At 50.2% G+C, this 19,949-nt stretch overlaps 1 protein-coding gene across 1 annotated transcript in view; it reads left to right on the top strand.

Moving 5' to 3' along the window:
• Nucleotides 1–19,949, top strand: part of FGFR1 (fibroblast growth factor receptor 1) — a 52,201-nt gene that overhangs the window by 26,827 nt on the left and 5,425 nt on the right. Inside the window, 16 exon segments of the mRNA XM_037831390.1 lie at nucleotides 6,155–6,421; nucleotides 7,799–7,888; nucleotides 8,076–8,200; nucleotides 8,202–8,249; nucleotides 9,736–9,859; nucleotides 10,893–11,083; nucleotides 12,972–13,116; nucleotides 15,293–15,495; nucleotides 16,291–16,436; nucleotides 16,691–16,812; nucleotides 17,307–17,417; nucleotides 17,890–18,080; nucleotides 18,823–18,945; nucleotides 19,131–19,201; nucleotides 19,521–19,658; nucleotides 19,820–19,925. Coding sequence (XP_037687318.1) covers nucleotides 6,155–6,421; nucleotides 7,799–7,888; nucleotides 8,076–8,200; nucleotides 8,202–8,249; nucleotides 9,736–9,859; nucleotides 10,893–11,083; nucleotides 12,972–13,116; nucleotides 15,293–15,495; nucleotides 16,291–16,436; nucleotides 16,691–16,812; nucleotides 17,307–17,417; nucleotides 17,890–18,080; nucleotides 18,823–18,945; nucleotides 19,131–19,201; nucleotides 19,521–19,658; nucleotides 19,820–19,925 — 2,201 coding nt within the window.

Genomic DNA, 19,949 nt, shown 5'->3' with positions numbered 1-19,949 from the left:
TTTATAGAGTTTGTTTAAGATCCTGATAATGTATGGGGAAGCACATGGTAAATCGGGAAGTGTTCTGCAAATGCGTTGTTATTCACCACTGGGTTTGTGTTAAGTTGTGGGATTTGGGAATGGATAACTTCCAGATCAAACTGGCAGTTGTGGGCCCAGGGCTGGTGAAGTGTTTTCAAAATACGTTTTCATGTATATTTGTCCATGTGGCAGCATGAGTGGCTTGCATTCATACTATCTGCAGAGATGTGTTCCCTGGGGCTTCTTTAATAGCTGTGTTCTATTCCCAACCTTGCAAGCTGAAATCTCCACCCCCCATCCCCCCCACCCCCCCACTATTTTCTACCATGAACCTTCTGCTCCAAACAAGCCGTACGTACAGTCTGGCCTCATCTCCAACTCCTTCTCCCCTTCCTAGGGCACAGCCCTTCTCGTAAGCACCTCATGGTTTTTCACCCACCCCCCACCAAGACACTCCCTATCTAAATCCTATACCTGCTCGGCTTCCCCACCTTCCTGCCATTATGTCCAACCTCTGTTGTGAACTCGGCCTGCTCTGACCACCAGTCCTTTCTTTTAAGTTTTCTAACATAGAAGTCTATGCTGCACTGCCTGTATTTGGCTCTTCAATTCTCCACTTGTCCCTTGTTGCCATATAAGGCACTTTGTACATATCCAGTTGTTATGTAAACCTTAGGACCATGGGTATGGCGAGACGTGTCTTTTGCTCCTTTGTTTGACCCATTTCTCCTCACACAGTGGAGGAATCGCCATCTTCTCCCGGATTTTGGGGAATTGAGATCTCATCTTCTCATATGAATAACAAGATTTGTGTGGGTCTGGGCTTCCTTATGGCTCCATGCCCCCACCCTGCACAGTGCCCCTGGCTGGCAGAAGACACAGATTTAGAATAAGAACTTGGATCTGAGCTGATGGACCCTGGGCAGAACTGCCTGCTGGGTGACTTGGGGCTATTTCTGACCAGTCCTGCCATAAGCAAAATGCCACGTGTTGGCTTGGAGGTGACAAAGCTAAGTTGTCTTGGGGGCAAATGGCACTCAATAGGGCTATATTGGCATTAATCGTGTTTCCAGACGTGAGCGCAAAATGGGAAAGGACTCCCCACCTGTGCCCTTTCTAGCTGCTGCTTTGAGGATTACTGGAAAGTATGGGTCCTTGGTCTGTTCTTGGTACCCCTGAAGGGATAGAGAGGCTCTGTTAGAGAAGCAGGATGGGATGGGTGCACAAATCCCTTTTATTATCACTAACGGAGGTACTAGTTCCAGTTTGCAGTTTCGCCTCAGGACTGGAGCTGCTGAGGCCACCTCGTTCTCTAAGATCCAGGCAGCTAAGTGGGAGCCTTTTGTTCTCTTTCATTTTCTGAATCTTCATCCAAGTCGTTGAGGAAAATGGGGTTGGAATTCTAATGGTCAAGTCAAGCCCTGACCGTGATAGTGACGCTGTTTTGTGGGCATCAAAGCTCAGTACACTTTATGGTCAATGCACACTTTTAAAATGTCACACAGAGAGTGTGTAATAGTAAGGGTTGTAATTTGACTCACAACCAAACATTTTCATCTTCAAGCTAAGTAGGTCATCATGGAATCCAGATTCCATGCAGCCTTCATTCTCCACCTCATCACAGGACACAAGATGCATGAAGTGTTTTGCTTTGCTACTTCCCTCTCAGCACCCCCATTTTATGTATTGAAGATGGTCATTGTACCTGGTTCCAACTACTCAGTTCTCCAAGAGTTGGAAGGTTGGTTTCAACTGACTGAGCAAAAACTGTGGCTTTCTTTTCTTCATCTTTCAGGGGCATCTTTGTTAGCTCCAGTCCTGCTTACTGACGCCTACTAACAAATACAGCCCTGGCCCATGGGTCTGCAACAGGACGCGTGAGAAAAGGCAGCTCAGAGAGTGAGAGGCAAGAGCCTTCCTGAGGGACGTAAATAGGAGACACCAGAAAGACCAAAAGAGAATGGAGAGTAGTGACTTGATTGTTGATGCCCTCGAATCAGCCTGCCAGGTCAGGGCCGCTATTTAGGGTCAGTGAGGTAGACAGCAGGGCCCAGTAAACAAGGAAGCAGGTAGAAGAAAGCGGCATTATCCCCACTTGGTAAACGGAGCATCTGACCCACATATCCCCGACCACTATTAGCAATGGAAACAATCCACCATAACCTAAGAGCCCTAGGCTGAGTTTTGTTCCTCTAAAAATTAGCCTTTGCCAGATGTTAAAATAAATTTAGTTCAAGACTTACTGAGTGTTTTCTGTTTCTGACATCGTTGGGCACTGTGGTAAAGGAATAACAGGTGATTCGGCTCTGAGTTGCTCTTTCTTACGAGAGTCCAAACATGGGCACGTTTGACAGCAGCACACTCAAATGTCCATCAGCTGATAGAAGGAAAACCCAAGTGTATCCATACAATGAAATATTGTTTGGACAAATAATAATAATAATAGTAAAATACTAATGCATGCTTCAGCATGGATGAACCTTGAAAACAGTAAGCTGAGTGAAGGAAGCCAACACAAAAAGCCACCAATTGTATAATTCCATTTAAACTAAATGTCCAGAATAGGCAAATCTATAGATTCAAGAAAGTACATTAGTGATTTGCCAGGGGCTGGAGGGGTGGAGTGATTGGGGGATTAGGGGGTAAAGAAACATAGTTTCTTTTAGGGGGGTGATGAAAATGTTGCAAATCTACATCATGGTGATGTTTGCACTAACTCTGAGTATTCTAAAAATCATTGACTTATAACTTTACAAGGGTGAATTTGGGGGTATGTGGATTATATCACAATTAAGATGTTAAAAAAACAGTACAAGATGGCATGTAATTGAATGTAGATTTGTGTAATTCAGATGGCAACTGTTTTTATAGAAACTTAGAATGGAAGCACTAGTGTAAACAGAGGGCCTTCTGGAAGTGCTGGGGTGTGGGTTGTGAGTGGTCTGGGGAAGGAGCCTCTATAGAGATGGCTGGGTCGGGGTGGGGGGGCGGGGAGCAGACAGACAGACAGTCCGACTGGAGTGGAGGGCCCCTGGTAGGGAGGAGGTGGTTGGAGGAACGGACTGTGGAGAGCCCCAGATACCAAGCAGGGATGTGGGTTTTTATTTTCTTTGCAGTGCAGGTCTTGATCAGGAGCATCATGGATGCGTGAGCAGGTTGAGTTTGAACTCAGCGGCAGGGAGGCCATTTAGGAGGTCATTCCAAGGTGATACTGGGAATGAGGGCAGGAAGCAAACCTGAGACACATTTGGAAGGGAACTGGGGTCTAAGCGATCATCGGGACAAAAGAAAGCTTGGTCTTGTGCTTGTATAGCTCAGTTAGTAGAGTTCTGTTCGTATATGCCAGTTGGGGTGAGCGGGAAGTTACAGAGCCAAACTATAATCAGCCGAGGAGGGTCTCAGCAGGGCCAGTCCCTTTTTGCTGTTTTCTTTAGGGGGAATTGCCCAAGTGTTCTTTTTGCTGCTTTTTTGTCTCTGGGACCTGTCAGAATAGGTTGTATGATGCCAGAGGCTGAGAATTGGAGTTCACCATTTGACCAGTGGTTGGTACAGATCACGAGCTGCAAAATATTTAATCAGTGAGGTTGTTTGAGGAAATTGAGGTCTGATCAATAGGAGTGCCTGCTGTTTTCCTTAAGAGTTGAGCCTGAACTGCTTTTCTTCTACCTTCACTTGACAAAACCATGGACCATTAAAAATAGAAAGAAGAACTTTTTTTAAGACCTACAAAAGGTTCTTTTTAATCAGCCATGAGGTCTGCTCACTTTGGTGGTATCCTCATGGACCAGATTCACAAAACATAAATGTGTGCTAGCCTAGCAGTCCCCAAAGTCTTAAAGCAGCACCCTCCCCTTTTTAAAATTATTTTTAATTCAGTTTTATCAAGATATATTCACATACCATACAGTCACCCACAGTGTACAGTCAGTTGTACACAGTACCATCATATAATTGTGAATTCCTCACAATCAATCTCTAAACATTTTCATTACTCCAAAAAAGATTAAGAATAAAAATAAAAGTAAAAAAGAACACCCAAAACATTCCATACCCTCATCCCACCCTATTTTTCATTTAATTTTTGTCCCCATTTTTCTACTCATCCATCCATACCCTGGATAAAGAGAGTGTGAGCCACCAGGTTTTCACAATTACACAATCACACCATGTAAGCTATATATTCAGGAATCAAGGTTACTAGGTTGCAGTTCAACAGTATCAGGTATTTCCTTCTAGCTATTCCAGTACACCAAAAAGTAAAAAGGGATATATAACACTTAACCTCCAGAATGAGCTCTCGACTCCATCTGAAATCTCTCAGCCGCTGAAACTTCATGTTGTTTCATTTCACTTCCCCCTTCTAGTAAAGAAGATTTTCTCAATCCCGTGATGCCAGGCCCAGGCTCATCCCCAGGAGTCATGTCGCACGTTGCCAGGGAGATTTACACTCCTGGGTGTCATGTCCCATGTACGGGGAGGGCAGTGAGTTTACCTGCGGAGTGGGCTTAGAGAGAGATGCCACATCTGAGCAACAAAGAGGTTCTCTGGGGGAGACTCTTAGGCACAATTATAAATAGGCTTAGGTTCTCCTTTGCAGTAACAAGCTTCATAAGGGAAAGCCCTGAGATCGAGAGCTTGGTCTACTAAATTGGTAGTTCCCCAAAACTTGTGAGAAAATCAGGAATTCCCCAGGTGGGGAAGTTTAATATTTCCTCATTTTTTTCCCAGTTCCTCAGGGGGGACTTGCAAATACATTTTTATTCTCTGCCCAAATTACTTTGGGATGTATCGAGCACCCCCTTTTTAAGGACCCAGTATTTAAGAGAGAGCCTTGGGTTGAAAGAAGCACCTGTCTCAGAGTCCGGTGCACCGAGACTTCACGAATTGTTCCACTTGAGACTCTTCTAGTGTGCTGGTGGTGAGGAACAAGCCCTCTCCCAGGTGGTGAAGACCAAAGTCCAGATGGTAGATGTGACTGCACTAAGTTCATTTTTGGAGTGGGAGATGGACAGTGGGCAGAAGGTACCAGAAGTATGTTTGAGCATCCTGAAAGGAATTGAAAACTGCGTCTGCCACTGCCGCCACCATTAGTGATGAGAGGGTTTCAGGAGACATGTAACGGCCAGAGGTGGCTGACTCACAGGTGTGTTCAGGTTCCATCCTTCCCATTATCACGCATGCACGTGAGGGGTTGCTGGTGATGAGAGGAGAGGGCGGGTGAAAGGGGTCACTGCTTTTGGCGGGAGCTCCAGGGCAATCTTGTGTTGTGGACGGCCTGGGCTGGCCCAGTGCTGCTGGGAGGTGAGGGTGAGGTGGCTTCGGAGTAGATGTGTGTGACACTCTTGGGGGAGGGGAAGAAGTGGGGGGGGGGCATGAGAGGGGGAGCCGTGCAGCGGGACGAGGAGAAAGGAGCTTTGTGTGCAGCCGCTTGTGCTGCCAGAGCAAGTGTGGGTTTTGTGGCAGCTGCAGTCCTCCGTTCCTAATATAGTCAAAAGCTCGGAGTCCTCCGGCCCGACACCTGTTCGCTAGAGGTTCCCCTGAGCTGACCTCTCCTTGGGCTGTCTCCCCCACATATGCAATTTGACTTGTTGGGGGGCCCGACCCTGGATGAATCTCTTGACCCAAGAACCCCTGGGTGACAAGTTGCCTTCTCTCAGTTTTTACGGAGCTCCTGGAGTTTTGAGGGACAGGGCTTATGCGAGTGGTAACTAGGGAAAGGGGTGACGCTGACCTGGCCAAAGGGAAATGGGGTGTTCTTCTGGAAAGGGCAACTGTGGCCACAACAGAGTCCTGGGGAGAGCTGAACTTTTCCCCCTAGGATGGCGGAAAATGAAATGTCAACTGCTTAATGCTACAGCTGCTTCCTAACTTTCTCCTCTTTCTTCCTTTGACCTTTGGAGGAGTGGGGTGGAGAAGAAGAGATAGGGGTTCCGAGATAGCCCACGTTTCCCCCACCCCGACTCCTATTCCAGTCCCCACCTCCCCAGCTCTGTAGTCCCTAAGTAAGAGGTGTCTGGGGTGCTGCAGCTCAGTGTGGCCAGCGTAATGCCCTTGTCTCTCCTCTCCTTCTCTGTCCCCTTCTTCCTCTGCCCGTCCTCTGGTTCTTCTCCCCGGCCCCTGTGGGTGGCTGCAGCCCGGCCCTGGGGAGCCCCTGTGGAAGTGGAGTCCTTCCTGGTCCACCCTGGTGACCTGCTGCAGCTCCGCTGTCGGCTGCGGGAGGATGTACAGAGCATCAACTGGCTGCGGGATGGGGTACAGCTGGCCGAAAGCAACCGTACCCGCATCACGGGGGAGGAGGTGGAGGTGCGGGATTCTGTGCCCGCCGACTCGGGCCTCTACGCTTGCGTGACCAGCAGTCCCTCGGGCAGCGACACCACCTACTTCTCCGTCAATGTCTCAGGTTGGTAGCAGAGCCCTGCCCTCACCCTCTCCCTCCACCTCCATCCCTCTCTGCTAGTTTCAGGGGAGAGAGTCCCACCTCTCCTTTCATGATCTGCCCCCCACTCTGCTGCCAAAACTGCTGCCCACTAACATTGCTCCCTGCCCGCCGCGTGGCTTAGCTCTAAGGGGTGACCGAGTGACGCGGGCCCCAGCACGGATGTCTGGGGCTTCCACGAGCTGTGCCAGAAGGGACCACTGACGCTCTCGGGACATTAGGCCCTGGTGATTTGTCCACCACTGCTGGCCCAGATCTCCAGGGTGCTAAGTGGGGCTCAGACCGCTTCCATCCTGTCATTCCCTTGTCATTTGGACTTGGTACTTAGCTTCAGTGATTAGAGCCCCAGAGCACATGCTGAGGCCGTGATGGGGAAGAAATCCAGGTGCAACGCCAGAGCCACACGCTTTATGGGAAACATCTGTCCTCCAGCTTCCGGAGTTGTGCTAGGGCAGCCAGGGAACCCTGGAGCTCTGTGGCTTTGGGAATCTGCTGCTTGTTAGGTACAGGAATTAGACTTGCACAAGAGTGGGCTTCAGCAGAGTTTTGAAATTTTCCCTATGCCATTTGAGCATCTCAGGGGCATGGGCCTGACACCTCTCTCTTCCGACATCATTGAGAACCTGCCCCTAACTTAGGGACGTAGCTTCTCTATCTCCCTGCTGACCCTCAAAAGCACTAGGAAGGGCTGGAAAAAGATCCAACAGGAACCCTGATTGGTGACCACGATGCATGTCACACCTTTTCTGGCTTCCTTGTGAGAAGGGGGGATATTTGTTGGGAAGAGATGTTGGCAGCTGCAGAACGTGCCGTGGGCTCCCTGTGTGCCCTGGTCAAGGAGGGCAGCTCCCAAACCTTAGCAGATACATGTCAGAAAATCTCTGACTAGGTTTGGTTAATCCCTAGCTTTGGAAATAGCTTTTGGCCACAGTACACCTCAGTCTGCCTGGGGTTACCCAAGAATTGGCAGTTCACAGAAGGATACAGATTCCCTGGCTGCTGGTTCTGAGTCCCTGAGCGTCCTGGTGGTACCATGAGTTGTGAGAGAGGCTCGGAATCCAGTGTGAAATTAAAGAGACTTCTGCATCTGACCCTGATGGACCCACCAAAGTGAAGTCTTCCGGGCAGAGAGGGGACAAGCATAGGGAAATGCAATGCATAAAAGAGACCATCACTAAGAGAAAAGGGGGTACCCGGTACTGGGGGTCGGTAAGGGGAGGACATCTGTGTTCATTCATGGCTAGGCTGGCCTTTGTGGGGTGGCCGTTGATACACAGATGGGAATCGAGAGAGCCCTCGTTCTGTTGGAGGGACGTCAGCGCCCCGTTCTCCTTCCGATAGATGCTCTCCCCTCCTCAGAGGATGATGACGACGACGACGACTCCTCTTCAGAGGAGAAGGAGACAGATAACACCAAACCAAACCGTATGCGTGAGACACTGTTTCCTACCTTATGGCCTGCCCTCCGGGTCTGGGAGTTGGGTTTGAGAGGGACGGGGAGGGCTTGGAGAGCGCATGATGGCCATGGCACCTCTGGGTGTCCTGACCAGTGCTGGGCCTGCGCCCCTGGGCCTCACCAGCCTCCCCCTCCCCGTCTCTCTTGGCTTTCCCTGGGCAGCCGTGGCTCCATACTGGACTTCCCCAGAAAAGATGGAGAAGAAATTGCATGCCGTGCCGGCCGCCAAGACAGTGAAGTTCAAATGCCCTTCCAGTGGGACTCCCAATCCCACACTGCGCTGGCTGGAAAAATGGCAAAGAATTCAAACCCGACCACAGGATTGGAGGCTACAAGGTATGGGAAACATATAAATGAAAGTTAAAATAAAACAGGAGAAAGCCAAGCTAGAAAATCCTTTCATATCTTTCGCTGTTTTGAACAGTTTTCTGACTGTATTGCATTAAAAAAAAAAAGTAGTGCATTTAAAAAAAGTTTAAAAGCAAACAGAGTGAAAATCCTCTGTCTTTTACATGGCTTTTATGTAGTTTATCACATTGGGTATATCATTTATTACCTTGTCATATGTTAACATGATACTTGTTTTTGTCATATGTTTGATGTTTGAAAGATCAGTTTTCATGGCTGCATAAGATTCCATTATGAAAATATCCCACAGTTTAATTAATTATCCTGTGATATTAGGTAAATTTCCTAGTTTTTCACTACTATAAGTAATGTTGCAGTGAGTATCTTTGTACTTCAGTCTTCGTCAGCATTTAAACATCTTTTTCCTTAGACAGATTGTCAGAAGTGAAATTAGATCAAAGGGTATGAGCATTTTTTTAAGCCCTTGGTGCATATTACCAAATTACTTTCTTGAGAGGGCAAATTAATTCACCTTCCCATCGCAGAGTATGAGAATGACAAGTTCACTATTCCTCTGTTAACCCATTTGATAGATGAAAGTATCTCATTGTCCTCTTGTGCATTATTTTGCTTACTAATTAAGCTAGAAGTTTTGTAAGCTAAATAACTAATTATCATTTCCTGTTGTGTAAACTGTCTGTTCATGTCCTTTGCCCATTTTTATTTGTAGGAAGACCATTGTTGTAATCCCTTCTTTAGAGTCTCTGGTTTTCCTTGTAGTCTGTTTCTCTCATCTCACCTGGCTCCTCTTTTCTCAATATTCTGGTGCAAGAAAAGCAGAGGGAATCAGAAAAAATAGGGAAGCATTGGCTGCCTGCGAGGCGCTATGCTAAGGGTGGCACAAGACAGCATTCCTGCAGAGAAAGAACTTCCCGTCGAACGGGAGAGCAGATGCTAGGTGAGCACCCTTCATGCAAAGCAGCTGCAGGGGGCATTTATCAGGCACAGATGGAAGGTGAGAGTGCAGAAGGAACAGCAAGGATAATTCCCACCAACGATGGGGCTGGAGAAGATGGTTTTGGAAAGGAGATTTCCATGGTAGACAGGTTGGACTCTTAGCAGGAGGGCCATTTTGGGTACAGGAAAGGCACGGAGAGACACACAGTTGGTGAAGTCCCTGGTGAATTTGGGAGACTCTGCAAAGGGCACATGGTGTCCAGATCGTGGACGGCCGTGAGTGCCATGATGATGACTTCCGGAATGCCCCACGCCCACCTGCCACTCTGCCTAATGGGCTCCTTTGGATGTAACCGGGTGGCACATGCCATGCTCACTGCCTTGTGTTGACTAACCTTCTGAAACTTGGTGCCGTGTGCCGCTGTGCTCCGATTTGGCAGGGTGTCAACAATGCCACTCGACTCTCTCCATTTTCCTCTGGACCCTCAGAGGAACCCTCTGGCCTCTTTCCCCCCAGGTGCGTTACGCCACCTGGAGCATCATCATGGACTCTGTGGTGCCCTCAGATAAAGGCAACTACACCTGCATCGTGGAGAACGAGTACGGCAGCATAAACCACACCTACCAGCTCGATGTCGTGGGTAAGGGTGCAGAGCGGACAGCCGGGGCGAGCTCAGAGGAAAAAGCAGGGGCGCTGGTCCCCAGGTTCACTTAGGGATCATGTCAGGACGATGATGTTTGTTTTGTCACGTCCCCCTTTGGAGGCTCACTTTCCTTACCTATAAAATAAGAGTGGTGAGGATCAGATAGGAATATGTCTCGTTGCTGCTCATACACCGCAAAATGGGAGGTACTGTTGATGTTCTCTCCCGAAAGAGGTGAATGAAGCAGTGATGTTAAATGTAGCATAATCGAGGCTATAGCATCATGCTTGCCAGCAATGGGCTAGGCTCTTTAAATGCATCACCTTCCATTCTCGTGGCGTCCCTGCATGGTTGGCGGATCATCCCAACCTTACAGAAGAGCAAACTGAGGCTGTGACTGAGACAGTTCGTGCAGAACTCCTAGCCCAGGCTGGCTCCAGGACATCATGTGAAACTCTAGGAAGAACGTCATGCCTCTGAATATGATTACTGCAGCCTGTTCCTTCTAGGTTCTGAATCTCATTCTCTAGAGATTTTAAGGTAATGGTTTGCATAATGAGCATTCTGTGTTGCATATGATCACAAAAGAAGATTGTGATCCAGGAGGAGGTCTGTGGCAGGGTCTGAGATTCTGCATTTCCAGCAGGCTCACAGGTGTTGCTGGCCCAAGTGACTGTAACTTTAGTCAAGGAACTGTAGGCTGCACTGGGGTCTGGAAGTGTGACTGAGTGACAGGGATCTGCAATAAGGCAAGAGGGATTTCTTATTCCTATAAATGGTTGCATTGCCCTGGGGAGGAGGTTCCTGGGAGCTCAGGGTCTAAGGAGAGGAGGGCAGTGGGAAGCTCTGTCCCTTCTCCTCACTCAGGTTTGTAGGGCAGGGGCTCCGCAGAGGCACTGGAAAGGCAAAAGGGGAGCACCGTTGCGGGATGACTTTTCTAGAGTGGTCTTTGGGATGCTCTCTGTCTGCTCCCCAATCCAGGCCGGCCATGGCAGGCAGTGATGAGCCTCTCTTCTCCCTTCTTCCCCAGAGCGGTCCCCTCACCGGCCCATCCTGCAGGCAGGGCTGCCTGCCAACAAGACGGTGGCCCTGGGCAGCAATGTGGAGTTTATGTGTAAGGTGTACAGTGACCCGCAGCCCCACATCCAGTGGCTGAAGCACATCGAGGTGAATGGGAGTAAGATCGGTCCGGACAACCTGCCTTACGTCCAGATCTTGAAGGTAGTCTTGGTCGCTGTCTCCACGGGCCGGGGTGCTGGGAAGGAGACCAGAATCTCCCGGGTCGTACCCAGTGACCAGGATTGGGAACTCACCTCTCACCCTCAAGCACACTTTCCATTAATAGGGACTGAGCCCTATTTCCCAGGACTAGTGACAGAAGTCACAAAGTGGTGGTGAGATGGGAGCAGAGGGGTGGGGGAGTGGGCCATGCTAGTTTCCAAAGACCTTGGCTTGGGCTTTGGGGTAGCTACTCAAGGAAGGCGTTTGGCCTCCAGTTTTATTGTCCACGATGAGGGCTTTCCAGCCAGCTTTTCCTGCTGCTTCCCAAATCATGTTCTTTTTGGCAAGTGGGGTAAGTGATGAGGGCATTGCTGCAGAGAGCTGGAAAAGCAAGTGCCACCTGTAAATTCTAAGCAGTATCAGGAGTAATGGCATTCTCTTCCTTTCTCCTCTCGCTCCCTGACTTTCATTGTCCCTGAATGCTCCATTAATCGAGGGAAGGTAATTGCCTAAATCTCCAGTGGATCTGGCAACAGGAAGTTACCAGAAGCTGGGAAAGTTGTTTACTTCTTGTCCCAGAGTCTGGCCTCATCCTTCCCGTGGCCTGGCTGTCCCAAAGATTTACTGGCCATCCCTTCTCTTCGCTACTAGTGCTGAAGTGGCTCTGTAGGAAATGGAGCTGTGATTTTTGGACCGTGGCCACTGACCTCGTTCATAACCCCTGCCCTGGCCCCGGGGGAGTGGGTGTCACATGCAAACAGAACATCAGATTTGGAATAGTGATTTTTTTTTTTTTTTAGGTTTATTTTTCAGTCAAATGCTTTGGAGTTTTGAAGTCAACTTGTTTTTGTCCTACTACAAAGGAAAAGATGAGGTCCTTTTTTAACGTCTCCCTGGGCCTGCCTTAAGATTACTTGGGAGCTAAAGTATGGCCACATCTCAGTATTTGCCCAACTGACTGGCATGTCGTTGGTTTGTTCCAGCATTCGGGGATTAATAGCTCGGATGCGGAGGTGCTGACCCTGTTCAATGTGACAGAGGCCCAGAGCGGGGAGTATGTGTGTAAGGTTTCCAATTATATTGGTGAAGCAAGCCAGTCTGCATGGCTCACTATCACCAGACCTGTAGCGAAAGGTAATGAGGAAACGGATGGGGCTCTGTGCTGGGAGCTTGGTTGAGGCCAGCGCCCAAGCTCTCCCTGTTACCCTGCTGTGTTTCTAGTGCCCACAGCCATGGAAAAATACCTGGCCTGGGAGGCTGATTTGGTTTGGTACTGTGTCTGTTTCTGCTGGCTCCCTCTGTGCCTTATGTGTGTTCCTTGGCTGCGTGCGCATGTATGTGTACTCATGAGCACACAGTCTTGCCGCCTTGTGACTGATGCTTTAGACGGAAGGTTTGAAAAGTGGAAAAGAGAAGGACCTGGTGTTCCCTTGCAAAAGCATCCACAGGCTGTGTGGGATGCATTTGTGAGTGTGTGTGTGTGTGTGTGTTTGTGTGTGTGTGTCTGCAGCCCCTTCCCATCCCTCCTGTGTGCGCCCTCTATCTTTACTTGAAACCAAACAGCCCCCCGCCCACCAGGCCCCATTTCTCCATGCTGCCCACTGCCCGCATGCTTGGATGGCCAGGGGCTGCCAGCGTCCGGTGAAGGGTCATAACCAGCCGTCGTCTTCTCAGGTCTGCCCGAGCTCCTCCCTCAGGGTCTCACTCTCTCCCTCTAACAGGTCTCGCTGCCTGGTGGTTTTGGTGTGTTCGTTTCTGCCAAGGAGACGCTGGGGAACATTTCTTCCTCTGATTTTCCCCCTCCTTGTCTTCCTCCCTCTCTTACTCTGTGCCTCTTAGAGGTCTCATGTCCCGTGCTTGTCTATTTTGCTTCCGTTGTCTCTCCTAGACTGCCGGAGTTAATACCACCGACAAAGAGATGGAAGTGCTTCACTTAAGAAATGTCTCCTTTGAGGACGCAGGGGAGTATACGTGCTTGGCGGGTAACTCTATCGGACTCTCCCATCACTCTGCATGGCTGACCGTTCTGGAAGGTATACACAACTTCTCCTCTCGATGTCCTGGCGTCGCCTTGGGCACGGGGGGAGCATGCATTGCAGGACTGGGGGAGACACAGAGCCGGGACCAGTGGCGGCATGGGCTCTGCAGGCCAGCAAGCCCCTCCGTGCCTGCGTGGTGCCCCATCCTGCTCCAGGATTTTGTCCAGCCTCGAGGCTCATATCCTCTCAGCTAACCCAGTTCCGCAAGGACACAGAGGCCTCCCATCCATAAACCTGCATCTAGCTCCTCTCCCCTAGGCCAGTGCAATGCATGCATGGGATCTGGATTTAACTTGCAACTGGGCTCTCCTCCAGAGCAGGCTCCTTCCATCCTTGGGTCCCGCAGCCTTCCCTCTTCCACTTGGTGCTGAGCACTGAGCATCTGAATTGCCTGATCCATTTTGGCCAGGCCCCAAAGTCTCAGAAAAGGCCACACTCCTCTTCTAGCTAAATGTAGGCACTCAGTAAAAACAGGGGCTTGCTCCTTACAATCATAGCTGTAGCCCACCTTTCCATACCACTGTCCTCTGATTTTGGAGAAAGACAGGTTCTTACCCAGACAAGTGAACGTCACCTGCTTTAAGTAAGACCTGTCTCAAGGCAGCTGCAGAAGAGCTGATGGTGCTCTTTGACTACTGACATTTCTGCTCTCCCGAGAGAGGTGGTCTGTGTTTCTGGTGGGGAAGGAAGGAGCCTGCTGAGTGGTGGGATGGTGATGGCAGGTTAGAGCTGGTTGCTACTGCCTCTGAGTGTCCTGCATGGGGTCTGGATGGTGATCTGTTCCCTGTCACTGCTGGCACCATCCTCTTCCTTCTCTCTCCCCCTCTGCCCTGCTTGCCCAACAGGCTCTGATAACGCCCCTGCTAGAGGCAGAGAAGAGTTCTGTTTTCATCATTGTCACTGTCTTTGTCCCGTTCGTGCTCCCCGTGTGTTCCCAATCAGTTGTCTTCATTTCTCAACATTGGGGAAAGGAAAAAAACAGAAACATTTCTCCTGGTTATCAGCTCTGCAGTCTCCTTGGCAGGCTTTAGGAACTTACTTTCTGGGCTCAGTCGGGGGGGTCATACCTTGTGCATCTCTGGAAGGGTTCCCGGGGCAGGGGGGGCCTGCCTCCAAGCTGGCTGGAGTGTTTTGAAGGGAAAGATTGGGAGGCGATCTAGGCAAGTACAGAGGGCCACTCACAGAGGGGAACAAGGAGTGTTCCACAAAACCAGCCGCTGTGTGTGCTTAGACACAAACCCTCCCAGCCCTCTCATGTCGAAGGGAAAGATGGATTGAACTGGATTGGCTTCTGGTGGGAAGGGGGTGAATAGTAAATGGAAGCTGGGAGAAGAGAATAAAACAAGCACCCCTCTATGTTTGCCTCTTAAGTTCTAGGAATTAAGACTTTCACCCTCATCAGATTCTTAAATTTAAGGAGTTAGGGCTTATGAGTAGAATTCTTAAAAAGTGCAGGGAAGTTTATTTTTCCATCTCGAGCAGTCCAAACATACTTGGAAATTGAGTTTTGCCTGTGGTTTGGGTAGGTGTAAATATTGACATATCTGATCTGGCACAGGTGATGGATGAAAGGTGGGATATTTAATCAGGACACAGACCGTTTCCATCTTTCCATTTATCTGTCCTCCTCTGGGGAGTGCCACCGTATGCCAGGCACTATGGTGTGCAGAAAGAACTAGGCACCACCCCTGCCCTCAGGGAACTGGGGGTCTATCAGGAACCAATGCTTCCTAAACAGGTATAACTTCTCCCCATAAGATAAGTGTGCCCAGTGCTGAGGCTGTATAGATTTACGGAAATTTTCCCAGGAGAGGACTGAGACAGGCATCCAGAGGAAGTGACGTCTCGCTGGTGTCTTGCAGGGTACCTGGTACCCACCTGGCCCAGGGAGCCCTCCTCAGCAAGGAGGGCCGAGGATGGGACTCATATAGCGAAGAGAGTTCTAATCCATCCCTCTCCTTGGGCTCCAGCTGGGTTGGGAAAGCCTCAAAGCTCACAGGAGGCCTGGCCCTCTAAGTGCCAGAACCCAGGTCCTAGCTAGCACCCGGCTTAGCCCTCTGCCCTAAGACTTCCCAGGGGAAAGGAGATGGGTGATGTTTTTCTCATGGAGCTGAGGCCCTAGTCGACTGGGCCCTGAGAGCCTGCTAATGCCCTGTTCACACTGCCTCAGCCCTGGAAGAGAGACCAGCTGTGATGACCTCATCCCTGTACCTGGAGATCATCATCTATTGCACAGGAGCCTTTCTCATCTCCTGCATGGTGGGGTCCGTCATCATCTACAAGATGAAGAGTGGCACCAAGAAGAGTGACTTCCACAGCCAGATGGCCGTGCACAAGCTGGCCAAGAGCATCCCTCTGCGCAGACAGGTAACAGAAAGTAGATGGGGGATTTGCACGCTTTGCACCCCCTTTTGCCCTGTGCCTCCAGAGGCTTCTCCATGACCCTCAAACACCCTGCCTTCTCCACTGCCCCAAACATAATGCTTTGGGATTTGCTTTCTGGCTTCTGGGCCAGGCTTGGGAAATTTCTGAACTGAGAGCTTCAGAGTCAGGCTTAAAGCTGTTCTAGCCCAGGAATTCTCTAAACCCACCACATCGCAGCTGCACGTCCCCAGCTCAGCTGGCATGTGTATTGGGAGAAAGTCCTACCTGGGTTAAGTGTGCAGCTAACATCAAGGGCCCGTTAGAGGGCTTGAGTTGGGTCCCAAGATGCCCTCTTTCTCGTGTGTGCCTACTCTTCCCTCATCAAAGTAAATAGTACGGGGTGAGGGCTTGTGAAAGAAGGTTTGCTCAGAATGCTAATTCTGGAAGGTGCTTTGAGTCAGGGTTTTCACAAAGAATCAAGACAGGACTAGAATTGTTACTGGATTGATAAGTTTATAAAATGTCAAACTGGAAGAGGTTCTTAGAGATCCCTTGGTCTGCTTATTTTGAAGGTGAGTAAACTGAGGCTTAGAAAGGCTTGTTGGTGGCATAAAGAAGTAAGTCCTAGAACTTAGGTTTTCTGACCTCACATGGTCTTTCTGCAACTCTATGTTAGGGAAGAAATAGCTGATAATGCAGAAATACACCTTTGCCATTAATGACAAGCCCAGACTAGGAGTAGGAGAGAATCTACTGCCACGCCCCACCTCCTTGCTAGAAAGGTGACCCCACTCTCTCATGTAGGTGTCAGCTGACTCCAGTGCGTCCATGAATTCTGGGGTTCTGCTGGTTCGGCCCTCGCGTCTCTCTTCCAGTGGAACCCCCATGCTCGCCGGGGTCTCTGAATATGAGCTTCCCGAAGACCCTCGCTGGGAGCTGCCTCGAGACAGGTAATGCTCTAACCCCCAACTTTTTGAGAAGGTGCCTTGACTGTTACTTTTACTGTCCCTTTACTGTTACTCTAACTGCAAGTTGTGTGTACTGTGACCTTCTAGGGAGTGAAGGTATACCAGATGTCTCCAGAAATTATAATTTCCACATTCTGCTCTCATTTGAGTAGAAGAATATAGCCATGGAGATGGGCTGCCATCTAAAGGATTGAACTTTGCCAGCCTCAACTTATCCACCCTTTGTTTCCCCAAAGACTGGTTTTAGGCAAACCCCTGGGAGAGGGCTGCTTTGGGCAGGTGGTGCTGGCTGAGGCCATCGGGCTAGACAAGGACAAACCCAACCGCGTGACCAAAGTGGCTGTGAAGATGCTGAAGTGTAAGTGATGTTTACCTCTCGTTGCCAGAACAATCCCTTCCCTTTCCATTCTAGTTGCGGGCCTGAGGCCCAGAGGAGTGCCCTCGTGGTGCTCTTTCATTACCCACACCTGCCTCACTGCCTGTTTAGGGACACCTGGGGGGAGGAGGGGCCATTCCGCACCCTGAGATTGCTACAGTCCTGCTTTTTTCCCGGGGTGTCAACGTGGGCTGTGGTCAGGCATTTCTCCTAGATCCCATTTCTAGCTGTTTTTTCTCATCAACCTCTGCCCCACTCACTGGCACAAGCCCCACATTACAGTAGCTGCTCCCATAAGTGGGAAAGAGGAATAAGGTTGGATGAGAAGTGGGGGCTGGGAGTGAGGGTAGGAGGGGAGGAGTGAGTCCCAAACAAAAGGGACTTCTTGGGCATACACACTATTCCCTCTCCCTTGTCTTTTCTCCCATCTCCTTCCCTTCCAAAATAACCGAGTCTCATTTCCTGTGTTTGTAAAGCGGATGCAACAGAGAAAGACCTGTCAGACCTAATCTCAGAAATGGAGATGATGAAGATGATCGGGAAGCACAAGAACATCATCAACCTCCTGGGGGCCTGCACGCAAGATGGTACGGACTAAGCCAGCTGTCCCCTTGCCTCCATCGGGGGTCAGGTCTGAGCAGGTCTGGGAGATGCTCCCATATGGCGTCTCTCAGCTGTACGTAGGGAAGGTGGCTAAGCTGAGAGGCCGGTTTAGCAGGAGTGGGAATAAATTTCTTGGGATCTGGGTGGTCATCTGGGAACACGGGATCTAGGTTCTTGCACACAGTGTGTGGATTTGAACAGGTGAGTGTTGTGTGTCCAGATTAGGACTCTATAGCCCTAACTTTGCTGAGGAACTTTCTGGAACATGCTGGGGATGATTATTTCCCTGAGTTTCTTTGGGTAGTGGAATTAATCTCCCTGGTCCCCAAAAGAGAGGAAGCAGGAGAGAGGAGGTTAGGGTTGGGGAGCAAATACATGGGAGGCAGTGGGGAGCGAGGGTTCCCTGAGGTGAAGCTGAACCTGGTCTGGTGGCCCCTTCGTCCTTGTGCTCCCCAGGTCCTTTGTACGTCATCGTGGAGTACGCTTCCAAGGGCAACCTCCGTGAGTACCTGCAGGCCCGGCGGCCTCCTGGGCTGGAATACTGCTACAACCCCAGCCACAACCCAGAGGAGCAGCTCTCCTCCAAGGACCTGGTGTCTTGTGCCTACCAGGTGGCCCGAGGCATGGAATATCTCGCCTCCAAGAAGGTGTGGAAACCTCAAGGCTTCCCTGGGTGAAGTCGGGCTGGGAACAGAACCCTCCCAGGACTCCAACTTATGATTTCTAATCCTTTGATTAACTTACTGAGCCTCAACAACAGGTGCTGTCTTAGGCCTTCCCGGAACCTCAGGGTCAGTAGAGCCGGTGTAGCTATGGGCTTGGAGTCAGACTCAGGCTCAAAATTTCACTGCCACTTTCTTTGTGACTCAGACAGTGACTTACCTTCTTATATTGCTTCAAATGTAAAATAAGAAGAATACCTGTGGGAATAACATGAAGTCACATCTGTGAGAATGTTAAGTACCATTTTTGGTGGTCAGTAAATGATAGCTTAGATTGCACCCCAATCCAGCATGAAGCACTCGCCTACACAGACTGAACATGTGCATAAATGTTCAGCCACTTGGGGTGTCAATCCAAAGCCAGGAGTTGGGAGGACCAGAAAAGGAGGCAGACAAAAAGGCTTACCAAGGCGATGGAGAAGCCTGGAGCCAGAGGCAAATTTGAAGTGGCTGGAGGGAGGGGTTATTATTCCAGGAAGGAAATAGAATGCTCTGGAGCTAGAGAAGTGTAGAGGAGAGGGCCTGGGAGGAAGTGGGCCAGGCTGCCGGCTGCAAAGTGAGTGTTGGAGTAGAGGGTAACTCTGTTCCACTTGCATTGCTTTTACAGCCTTACGGATCTGGCCCCCCTGCCGAGATCCCACCCCGCTCTCCCTTCCTCTTTCCATAGTGCATACACCGAGACCTGGCCGCCAGGAATGTCTTGGTGACAGAGGACAACGTGATGAAGATCGCAGACTTTGGCCTAGCTCGGGACATCCACCACATCGACTACTATAAAAAGACGACCAATGTAAGTGCTGATGAAGCCATTAAGCTCACGTCCTCTGCCCGGGACTTCACTCCACGAGGCTTTCTCCCACGTAGACCTCTCTGGTGTAAACCAGAGAAACAGTGTGGTGGGATGACCTGAAGCACGCGCCTCCCTGGGCCCTCAGTCCATGCCCCGGGCCACCCCCGTGTCGCCTGTGTTCACAGGGCAGGCTGCCTGTGAAGTGGATGGCACCCGAGGCATTGTTTGACCGGATCTACACCCACCAGAGTGATGTGTGAGTTGGGAAAAAGCAATTGCCATTGATGCTCAGGATAGAGAATTTTCAGTATAACATAGCCCTGCACTCCTCATCTGGATGGATCACTCCATCTTGGAGAAGGAGAGAGGAAAAAAAACAACCTCCTCTATATCCATTCACTTAGTTCCCAGATGCTAGAGAATGTCTCCTGGCATCCTCCTTAGAATTAAGGATTTGAGTTAGGGGAGGGTGGGTTCAGGGTGAGTATCTGATATGCGGGTGAAGAGATGGAAAAGTCTATGGACAGGCCTAGCTCTGAGTCCATAGGACCCGGCAGCTCTCTGCTCATCCACAGGTGGTCTTTTGGGGTGCTCCTGTGGGAAATCTTCACTCTGGGCGGCTCCCCATATCCTGGTGTGCCTGTGGAGGAGCTCTTCAAGCTGTTGAAGGAGGGGCACCGAATGGACAAACCCAGTAACTGCACCAATGAGTTGTAAGCACTAGATGACATCTGGGGTCCTGAGCTAGGCACTGGTGGAAGAGGGGGCTTGACGGGGTGTTGGGTGGGGCATGAAATGGCTCTTCCTAGTCCTGCCTTCCACAGCCCCTCCACCATAAGCTGTTGAGTCCACCTGCTGCTGTACAACCCTGCAGGTATATGATGATGCGGGATTGTTGGCATGCGGTGCCCTCTCAGAGACCTACCTTCAAGCAGCTGGTGGAAGACCTGGACCGCATTGTGGCCTTGACCTCCAACCAGGTGAGGCTGGCCCACCTAGACCTC

Source organism: Choloepus didactylus, chromosome 3, assembly GCF_015220235.1.
Source record: "Choloepus didactylus isolate mChoDid1 chromosome 3, mChoDid1.pri, whole genome shotgun sequence".
Classification (NCBI taxonomy): Eukaryota; Metazoa; Chordata; class Mammalia; order Pilosa; family Megalonychidae; genus Choloepus; species Choloepus didactylus.
This window is presented reverse-complemented; position numbering and strand designations above follow the sequence as displayed.